Source organism: Anoplolepis gracilipes, chromosome 12, assembly GCF_047496725.1.
Source record: "Anoplolepis gracilipes chromosome 12, ASM4749672v1, whole genome shotgun sequence".
NCBI lineage: Eukaryota > Metazoa > Arthropoda > Insecta > Hymenoptera > Formicidae > Anoplolepis > Anoplolepis gracilipes.
The window spans coordinates 5,483,201-5,494,244 of record NC_132981.1 but is presented as its reverse complement, the minus strand read 5'-3'; the positions used below and the strand labels follow the sequence as shown (position 1 = coordinate 5,494,244).

The 11,044-nt window shown below is 28.8% G+C and overlaps 2 protein-coding genes across 3 annotated transcripts; both read left to right on the top strand.

Annotated features, from left to right (window-relative positions):
• The first annotated feature begins 598 nt into the window (after positions 1-598).
• On the top strand, positions 599-5,270 carry Rpl4 (ribosomal protein L4). The gene is made up of 8 exons (XM_072903405.1): positions 599-710; positions 2,165-2,342; positions 2,419-2,664; positions 3,036-3,160; positions 3,618-3,716; positions 3,869-4,140; positions 4,356-4,515; positions 4,978-5,270. The coding sequence occupies exons 1-8, from the start codon at positions 708-710 to the stop codon at positions 5,149-5,151; spliced, it is 1,257 nt and encodes a 418-aa protein (XP_072759506.1). The 5' UTR covers positions 599-707; the 3' UTR covers positions 5,152-5,270.
• A 733-nt stretch (positions 5,271-6,003) lies between these two features.
• Hps1 (Hermansky-Pudlak syndrome 1 protein) lies at positions 6,004-11,020 on the top strand. 2 transcript variants are annotated; one of them, XM_072903575.1, is made up of 9 exons: positions 6,004-6,055; positions 6,136-6,651; positions 6,868-7,136; positions 7,508-7,989; positions 8,116-8,743; positions 9,240-9,360; positions 9,626-9,739; positions 9,815-9,903; positions 10,341-11,020. In XM_072903575.1, exons 2-9 carry the CDS (start codon positions 6,532-6,534, stop codon positions 10,516-10,518), a joined length of 2,001 nt encoding a protein of 666 aa, XP_072759676.1. In that variant the 5' UTR covers positions 6,004-6,055; positions 6,136-6,531; the 3' UTR covers positions 10,519-11,020. The 2 variants fall into 2 exon arrangements, with proteins under 2 accessions (XP_072759676.1, XP_072759675.1); XM_072903574.1 differs by having other exon boundaries at positions 9,222-9,360.
• Positions 11,021-11,044: the final 24 nt, after the last annotated feature.

The window sequence follows — 11,044 nt, the reverse complement described above, 5'->3', positions numbered from 1 at the left end:
TCAGGACAAAACAATTTGAGTTTCTTTGTTCTGATTAATTAAATTCTTATTTTTAATCTTCAATCTTCAAATTAATTAATGCGTAGTTTAAGGATTTCTTTAAATTATTGCGTAACAAGTGATGCAGTAAAATGAAATGTTTTGATTGGTTGAACTCGTGACGCGTTTAGTGGAAACTCACTCTAAGTCCGGTATTTATAGTCCGTTCTTATATATAAGATCATTAAGACATGTTTTTAGTCGACTTAAGACTACGTTCAGCCAATCAGATAGCCGAATAGAATTTTAAGAGCTTACTTAAGACGAGCTTGAATATAAGAACGGACTATAATTACTGGCCATAAAAATTTACGAATATATTGTAGACCAGAAGGTCGATTCTGTAACTGAAACATAGTGAAAATGTTAAATGTTAGCAGCTTGCGTGATCGCTGATTGGTGCATACTTTTAAATCTAACAATATATACACCAATCAGTGCTGTTCATTTTTCGCATTTTCACTCATTCAGAAAGACAGAATCGATTGCCAGGTCTCAGTCACTCGTAAAGCGAACATATAAACGCAGCTTTAGACTTGAATTTTTTTATGTCGCATCTACTTCCAATCTATCTGATCCTTTTTGTTCGTGACCGACGAGACGTGAAAACGTAGTCGGGTTAGTTCACACGTCTCATGCGTGAAAAATTATAGGAAGCACTTATCAAAATGGTAAGAAATTTTACTTCTTGTGTACGCGAATGTTTCGTCGCATTTTATGTCAAGATCCGCGGTCTCTTTCGCAGATTTTACATGCTTTTGCGAGGACTACTTTGTTCCGAAAGATCGTACCCTGTCGCGTGCTCGTGTAATCTTCAGCATACCATTTGTAATATCCTGGAAATAAATATATTCCGATGTTTTTACTCGTACTCTTCTTATCTTTTAACAATATTTTGTCTTATTTAACGTGATAACGTATACAAAACCTGGCGAAAATTATTAGTGTATATCATATTTCGATAGCACGTGGATCGGGACAGCATATCCGGTATAATCCGCCATTACGCGATATTGATACTGTGTAAGAAACGAATATCCATGTCTGTAAATCGTCAAGTGAGAAAGAAGTAAAACGAAAGGAGTTTATATTAAATTATGAATTTTAAAATAATGAATTTTGATGAATTAAGTTATGAGTGAAAATAATCTACGATAATCAAGTATGATTTTTCCGTGACATATGCCGCATAATGAGGCAGGTAATCGAGAGCAGGTGATTGGAATTTTCAATTCTCTCAAATGTGTGCAATCTATAAATTATTCAGTAATGAAATATTATATTAAATTTTGAATAATATTTCTAGCCTAAAAGAAACATTGTAAAAGTCAATAGGTTTTTATCTTGGAAAGAAAACCTAAAAAAAATAAGAAAAATTATCTATTTTATTAAAAGAATTTATTTATAGGAAATAATATATATATATTTATTACATAGTAAATAATATATTAAAAACGGAGAATTTTTAAGAAATTCGAAAATATTGAAAATTCTTGTTGTATTCCTCGTGATTCATATATCATTAAAATATCAAAATTTCATATAAAAATGTATTTAAATTAAACCAATTTTTTTTTACAGATATATTAATAATGTTTTTTAACATTCCTGAAAATATATAAAATATCTAATCCATATCTGTAACATTATAATTTATATATATATATACATATACAAATAAGACTAAATATACTAAAAGGAAAATTATTTGATTGAGATAAATATATTTTTAACTTTTAATAAAACTTTTTTTTAGTAAAACTACATATATAGTTATAAAGAATTTTGTAAAGAACTAGTAATGTTTTGTTAGAAGGAAAGATTCTATCTTTTTTAAATAGTATATAAAATATAAGATACAAAAAGTTCAACTGTCAGTTATTTTAAGTTTATCTAAAAGCTTTATATTTTCTTAAAGATTTTATATTGTATACTCTATTAATTATATCCATAAATTCTTAGAGATAATAAAGAAGTTCTGTGTGAAATTTTGTTAACAAAATTACATTCAGATTTTCTATTGCTGTTAGAACTGAAGTTACTAAAATTGTACCTATTTATTGTTTATAATAAGATGATATTAGTTTATTGACACATTTGAGTTATTATATACATTTTTTTACAGTCGTTATCAACGGCGCGACCGATTATTACGGTATATACCGACAAGAATGAGGCATCGAGTGATGTACTTTCTCTGCCATCTGTTTTCAAAGCTCCGATTCGCCCAGACATTGTCAACGTTGTTCACCAGTTGATTTCTACCAATAGTAGACAACCCTATTGTGTCTCTAAAGAAGCTGGTAAATATATCTACAAGATCTAACATTTAATGTGTCTTGTTTTATAGAATTATTTAATATAATTTTTATTTCCTAGGTCATCAAACTTCTGCTGAATCATGGGGCACTGGACGAGCTGTGGCACGTATACCTCGTGTACGTGGCGGTGGTACCCACCGTTCTGGTCAGGGTGCGTTTGGTAACATGTGCCGAGGAGGACGCATGTTCGCTCCTACTAAGCCATGGCGACGCTGGCATCATCGTGTCAACGTTAATCAGAAACGTTATGCCCTCGTTTCTGCTATTGCTGCATCTGGTGTTCCTGCACTTGTACAATCTAAAGGTGTGTACTTTTTGCTAAAATAATATTTTCACTAAAGAAGAAAAAGAAATAATAGTTTAGAAAATGTTTATTGAAACTTTCTTTACAATTTTTCTTTAATATGGAAATATTATAGAAAATTATAATACATTTTTAAGATAATTAATAATAATTTGCAATAGTTATATTAATAATTTACATTTTTAAATATATTTTTGAATTTTGATGTAAAATTTCTTGTGTTTTAAATGATAGAAACTTACTTAGTATTATTGGTTTGTCAATTAATTTTGTAATTACTTTTTGATATATATTTAATTTAATCTAATTTATTCGTATTTTATATAAAGATAAATAAATTGTAATATATAACATTTATATATTATATGCAGGACACATGATCGAAGAAGTCCCAGAGTTTCCTCTGGTTGTTTCTGATAAAATTCAAGAGTACACGAAAACCAAGCAAGCTGTCATCTTTTTAAGACGCATCAAAGCTTGGAATGATATTCAAAAGGTTTGAGTTTTAAGTTTTAATCTTAAGAATTCTTTTATATTATGTTTCTTTTGTGTCACATCTATATGCACCCAAAAAATGTCCGCATTTTTGCTAAGTGCGTTTAGCTCAGATGCTCCTGACAGGTGCTAGAAAAACATGGTATTCAGGCGTTCTTTTCTAGTTAATTTGCACTTACTAGCAAAGGGTATGAATCACCAAACAATATATTCTTTTTTTCTATATTGTCATGTATCTTTTATATTACAAAATTTACTAGAAATTTTATAATAACTTTATGATAGTATAAGAACTTTTTTTTAAAAGATAATCACGATTTTATTTTGTGAAAGAATCAATTAATTGAATCCTCCTGAGTTATAAGCTTTCTTTTATTTTTGTAAAAATATTTTATATTTTAAATATTAACTATTTATACTGTGATTAATAATATTTTATTTATTGTTTATTTTATTAGGTATACAAATCTCAACGTTTTCGTGCTGGCAAAGGTAAAATGCGCAATCGCCGACGCATCCACCGACGTGGACCTCTAATTGTTTATGGTCAAGATCAGGTCAGTAACGTTCTTTTAAGATTAAGTTTCCTATTGATATAAGTTGTATCAAAATTAAAATAAATTTTGTCCATAAAAGTTATCAGATCTCTCATATAAACTATGAAAAATCATCTACAAAGCATATAATTATAATTATCTCTGACTTCTAGGGTATCCGTAAAGCTTTCCGCAACATTCCTGGCGTCAGTCTGATGAACATCAACAAGATGAATCTTTTGAAATTGGCACCAGGTGGCCATGTTGGACGTTTCGTTATTTGGACGAAATCTGCTTTTGAACAATTAGACGCTCTTTATGGAACCTGGCGTAAAGAATCACAACTTAAGAAAGGATATAATTTGCCATTTCCTAAAATGGCTAACACTGATTTATCCAGACTCTTGAAATCTGAAGAAATTCGGAAAGTTCTAAGGGCTCCTAGGTAATTATATATGTGAAGAAATTCTAGTAATTGCATTTTTATTTCCTTTTAATCTAACAGTAAAAAGTACTATTTTGAAAAATGTAACATTAATTCAGATTTGTATTGCATGAACACTAATTATTCTAATGATCGTAACTAATCTATATTATGCATCTTGATTACATACATTTTCATTGTTGATGATTGATACAATTTATTCAATATAATTATAGGAAGAAGGTGGTGCGCAGAGTGAAGAAATTGAACCCGTTGGTCAACACGCGGGCTATGCTGCGTCTCAATCCGTATGCAGCCGTTTTGAAACGTGCTGCCATTTTGACCGCGGAAAAGCGTCAACATGAGAGAGATCGTGTTCTCGCTGAAAAACGAGGCGTAAGTAGTTTTACTATATCTTTTTACTTATAGACATTTTAGTATAAAGACAATATAAGATTCTCAGATAATACAATTTGAAATCTTTATATTCAAGAACAATATTTCTAAATCTGAAAAATATATATTAATATCAAAGTTATAAAGACTTTCCATTTTGAAGAAAATTATATGAAGTAAAAAAATTAATATGAATAGAAAGGACTTGATTGTGAAATAAATCTATAAAAAACGACAAACTCCAATGTGAACGCGAGTTATTAGATAAAGATAAAACATAGGAAATAATTAATTAGTAATAATTTATTTAGTGTTATTTATTTTATTATATCGTATTTTTTAATTTTTTAAGAAAATGTAAAATATAAAAACATGAACTATAAAATAAAATCCACTGCAAAATAGTGATAATAGTTAATGTATCAGAAACTTTTTCTAATTGATCGATTCTATGCACTATAGATAACATTGCCGAAGGACGCACTGGCATCGAAGGCTCTTGTTCTTCAGAAGAGGAGGAAACAACAACTTGCTAAAATCAAGCAGTTGAAGCCTCGAGTGAAGAAAACTTCGGCAAAGAAAACTGAAAAAGATACCGCGAAAACTGCTACTTCCAAGCAGCCAGCTAAGAAATGAACAACAATCATTGATAATATTGTTGCTAATACATAATTTTTATTTCTGTCTCTGAATAAAAGAAAAGGCGGAAAAAATTGTGATAGTTGTTTTTTTCTTTTTAATAGTTTTTCTCTTTTTAATAGTTTTTCTCTTTTCTTGATACCATATACATAGAACCTATTTTTATTAATAAGTTACATGTCCAACATATATTCTATTTACAATATCTAAGATAATGTGAATTGTAATTGGCAATAAGTGATTCTTTTCATTAAATCAAATTCGCGAAAGCAATTGAAGAATTCGGATAAAAAATAATTACATTTTGAAATGTATATACAGCAATCAAAAGTGCCAACTATGTTTATTGATTTTTTAGAATTCTTCAGTTTCATGGCATGCACTCTAAGAACGTAATATGAGAATACATTCATAAATAAAAATCTCGAAGATATAAATCAAGTCATAAATTTACTAATAAAAAGTAATTACATAATACATAAAATGTTGAAAAATAATTAAATATGAATTTACAAAAATATTAATTATTATCAATACATATCTGAAACCATTTTATATATATATTTTACTTAATAAATTATTTATAATATTTGATTTGTTATTTTATTTACTCATTTTCGTTTGCGCGAAAGAAATTGTAGATTGTAGAATGAAGGAAAAACCTGAGGGTGAAAACCCATGCAGCGGAATAGCGTACGCAGAAAATCGCGGAACGAGAATCTTGACCAATCACAAGCATTCCTAAAAATCATGAAACGCTTGTGATTGGTCAAGATTCTCGTTCCGCGATTTTCTACGTACGCTATTTCGCTGCATGGGTTTTCACCCTCAGGTTTCTCTGTGTAAAAACGGACTATGAATACCGGCCTTAAAGATATAGACATGTCTAACAACTTTATGTGTAAGATTTTTTGAAATGTTATTGGTTTTAAATTACATGTGATACGAATATAAAATTAAAGATTTCTTCTTTCTTTTCAGAAAATTAGTGATATTCGATCTATAATGAGATGTACAACTGATAATTTTTAATCGGGACATCTGAAAAGTGAATCTAGCCTCTGGCCATGTAATTTCGCCGGTTCTAAGATGGATAACTGGCACTTGGCATTAACGTACTGCAAAGAAAAAATCATACGGAAAACAGAACAACAGTGACGTAATTCCTCTCAGTTTCTGTCTTCTATGTGCAAATGTTCTATGGGTAGTCTCCAACTTTTCCTCTCCAGCCGATTCGTGAAAAAAAATAATAAATATATAGTATCTGCATAATCAATAAGAAATTCAGTAAAAATGATAGCTTTGTTTACATAGTAGAGATTTGAGTGACAGTTATACATTAAATTGCAAACAAGAGTAGTTGTGAAACTGAACGAAATGAGGGCTATATTGATATTCGATCACCTGAATGATGTGTTGTTTGCAAAATGCAATAAAAAATTCGCGAATCACATCTTGAAGCTGGCAAGAATGCAAGGATTGCTCGATGATGATAAGGTAACATTTGATAACAATATGTTCATTAACTCTCTCTCTCTTTGAAGAGAAAACGTCTCAAAGTTGTATATAAATTCTTTCAGATATTCCTGAAAGAGGGAAAGAGAATAGAAAAATTATTTAAAAACTATTGCAATATTAGACGAAAAAAAATTTAAACATAAACAAATTGTTAATTGTAATTTATTAATGAGTAATTGTGAATACTTCTTATAGGATACTGAAAACTTGGAAAATTCCTTACCAAATTCTAATATCATAATGCAGCTATTTTCACCCATTGTTACTTCTCAGCATGTAATGGCTTCACAATTTGGAAATTCCTATACTTCTATGAAATTCCAAGATGGAACTAATATGGTTTTTGATGAATATATTGGCTATACCTTTATATATATTGCCATGAAAGAGGTAGAGCTCATGAGACGCACACTGGGAGTATGTGTATCCATTGTACGGCATGTGTGTGGTCCAGATATTGCAATGTTAGTATGTAGTTAATAGGTTGTAGTTGGTAGTATGTATAATAAAAATAAATGACAAATATAAAAAGAATATAAGAGATCATGAAAATTAAATATATTTTTCATATTTAGTGGCAAATGTATTAAGATATTACAATGACAGTAGTTTTTCATAATTTTTATCAAGAAAACAATAAAATTAGCAAATAAACTGTATTTGAAATTAAAAGTAAGCAATGCTTAGCTCGCATTGTGTATTGCAACTAGGTTATAATAAATGATTGTTATGCTTTATAATTTATAGAATAGTTATGATAATGATCACATTATAATAACAACTTTGCATTTAATTTTTAATTACTGCAGCTGGCTAATTAATTGCTTTTTTGCAGATTGAAAACCAATTGGCAGAAGGTGTGCCTAGTATCTTCTTTACTAGATGCGTGGTCTAATTTAAGAAATTGTGAACAAAGTATACTGACAGAAGCAGTGGAACAGTTATCTGTAAATGCAGAGGTAGCTTCCTCAGTTTTGAAGGTGTTACATGATGCCTGTGACAAGTTAAAAAATTCACAACCCGAATTTAGCAATCTGCATGTGCTACTTTTAGTGGGTTCTAAGTTTTTGTCACTGTACTCCAGCAAAAACGCTCATGATTTATACGCCTCGGATATTTTGTTGATGATACTATTGTGCTGGGTGGTAAATAACAAACGAAAGCATGATCGATCGGAGAGTAATGATAGCGAAGGTAATGATGATAACAATGATATCCTGTTACCAGAAAGCAGTGCTTCTAAAAGTGATGAAACCAAATTAAACTTTGGAGCTAAACTAGCTACTCCTACCTCAGAGGATATTACAAATCTTTTTCGTAGGTTCTTATAGCACATTACTTATTTTGGTTGATAAATATATTTCTTCACTTGATAGAAAATTTGAAGTGAATAAAAAATAAATTTAATTTAGATAAATTATAATTATCCTTTATCGATTATAGGAGGTTCCAGAGAGTCTTCTGTGAACGAAGGCCTTTCGTCCTTAACTGACGATGACCTTTATAGCCAATTGCTCCTTCTTGGCAGTCAACATAATTACACAGCTAATGCAGTTCATATCTTCGAATTATCAGATTCCATCAACTTAATAACAATCGTTGAAGCCACAAATCTTTCCATTTCTTCAGGATTATGTGACAGTTTCCATTATTTAAATTTGATAAACAATCTGCAGTTTCAACGAGACTTCGATGAATTAAAGCCTGCTTTTGAGAATCTCGATATAGCGATAAAAAGAGTGTTGGAAGGAATTAAAAAGAATCGTTCTAATGTCAGTAACGATGTCGATATGTGTCAAAAAAGGTTGCAAACTAAGTGGGACTTTGTTCGAAAAAAATACAGTGATTTATTGCGCTCTAGAGATTTGGAAGTGGTTCTGCAGATCGAGGCTAACACTTCCGGCTTTCTGGAAACTCTGAAAGAATTATTACGTTTGACCTGTTTTGATAAAAATTTTCTTAAGCAAGGAATTGACGTTCTGACGACGGTTGGTAGACTCGTGAGGCAAAAGCTAAATGATTTCAGCGATTTTCTGAAAGTTAAAGCCCTGAAGAACTTTACCCTAGGATCATATCCTTTTCTAAAAAAATTTGAGCAACATGATTATGATTTGTGTTTCATCTAAAAAATGTTTATACAATAGTAAAGTTTATTTATTGAGTTGTTATAAATAACAATTCAATAAATATAAATAATTATTCATACAAAGTAAACGTTTTCTAATATATTTAAAAAACAAAAATACTAAAGTACATACATTATTACTTCAAAATAATTATGTACATAAAGTATATATGTTTTTAACTTTTTCCATCTTTAAACTTTCATTTAATCAAAATCAAAATAAAGTTATAAAAATATGACTTGTTATCTTAAGAAAAATAACAAAAACATTATTAAAATTTTTCAATTACAGATATTTTGTTCTTCCAGAAATTAGTTGAAAATGTAATTTACTATAAAATCATATTACATATATAAAGATCCGATAATATATAAATATTTTTTATTTAGTATATCTCCTTAATGCTATACATTTTTCAAGAACTTCCCTAACTATCAACAAGTATCTTGAAGAGTTTCCGGGTCTGGTACACTTCATCTACATCGACAGAACGACCCACAGACTCGTTGCACCTACGTTAGATTTCACGAGTACAGAGACGCTCGCTCTTACGATGAAAAAAGTGAGTCTTGTCAAGTACTATATACATATATAAAGCATAATATACGTGGAAATTATTAATTTTAATATGAAGTCAATTAAATTAATTTTAGATTTGAAATAGATCAATACAGGTTAAATTACATTAATTGTAAAGATTTTTTATTTAGTAGAAAGATATATTTATAAAAAAGTTTATATCTGTTATTGTCAGTCAAATTTAATTGTTTGCCATAGAATGAAACGTAGAAAATGTAAAAACATAGAAATTTTTTGTTTCTTTTTAGATTTGGAACATGGTCGAACAAAGTAGAATGCATTTACAAGAAGGTCATTTATCAGTTATGTGGAAAGATACCACATTTAATTATTCTTACTTTCTATGGTTCGAGGACAATTCTGTACGTGAAAAATCTCTCTCTCTCTCTCTCTATATATATATATATGTATGAAAGAACGTTTTCATATTTTTTCAGGGCTGTTCACCACCAAAATGTAAAGTCTATCTCAATTATGTGATGAAAAATTTTCCGGTACCGGGTATACTTTGTGGAGATTATTACAGGTTATATTATTTGTTACATTCTCTTAAATTAAGTATTTCTCTTTCACCATAGCAGTTTTTTATAAATTATAATAATGTTATAATTACTTGAATCTGGCATTAAAAATATCTTTTTAAGATAATTTGTGCAAATAAAATAATTATTATAAGTGTATAAAAATTTAAAATTTTTTAAGATACATATTAGAAAATATAATAAGAAAGAAATAGATTGTTCTATTAATATATATATCAAAATGTAATTTCTTTTTACTTGGCATTAATATATGTACAGAGAGAATGTTTACGAATATATAATATTTAAAATTATATTTTACACAATACAAATTAATTTTTTATTAATGAAGAAATCTTTCAAAATAAACACAATGATATAAAATGTTATAAGTTAATATAGTATCATAAAGTACAAATATCTAAATCTTCTTTTTCTGCAGGAAACTAACTGAGACGTGTTTTCCCAAACTTTCGCCGAGCAAGGTTCGGATCTACGAATTGTATTGTGTGCATTTAGGATTGACCACATCGACTTGCGTTCTGGAACACTCCCGAAGACTGGCAGCTACTATCTGGGAAGTTACTGGCGTACCGAACAATCTTGCAGATATATTCTAAAATTGCATTCTCCAAATAAAGTTTTTGACTGGCACCATGTAATTTTCAGACATATATATTTGCATTTTCATCATGTCATTGTTTCATTTTTTAAATGTTGGATTTTGATATTTTTCAAGCTGTCATTTTACATTTTCGAAGATTTCTTTTGAAGTATTTAGATTTCTGTGATAATTATATATTCTTATATTTTCTTTTTTAGTTTCGATTATTTTTTTAACGATATTTTAATTTTTGTTGATTGTTATATATAAATATTTTCGTAAAATTTTTAACAAAATAAAAATTCGTTTTAATTGACATATTGTATTTACATTTCTAATTTTTATATTATAAGCCTCCTTTCTTCACTATGGTTTTATTAAATTATAATACTAGAAGTAAAAAATGTAGATTTTTAAGTGAGGAATTAGGAGCATTAATCAGCATAAAATATAAATTAATAAAAACTTCATTAATTCACTTAAAAAAATTTCGTTTACTTTTATTAATATTCTCAATCCTAGTTAAGGATCAGATAGTTAAC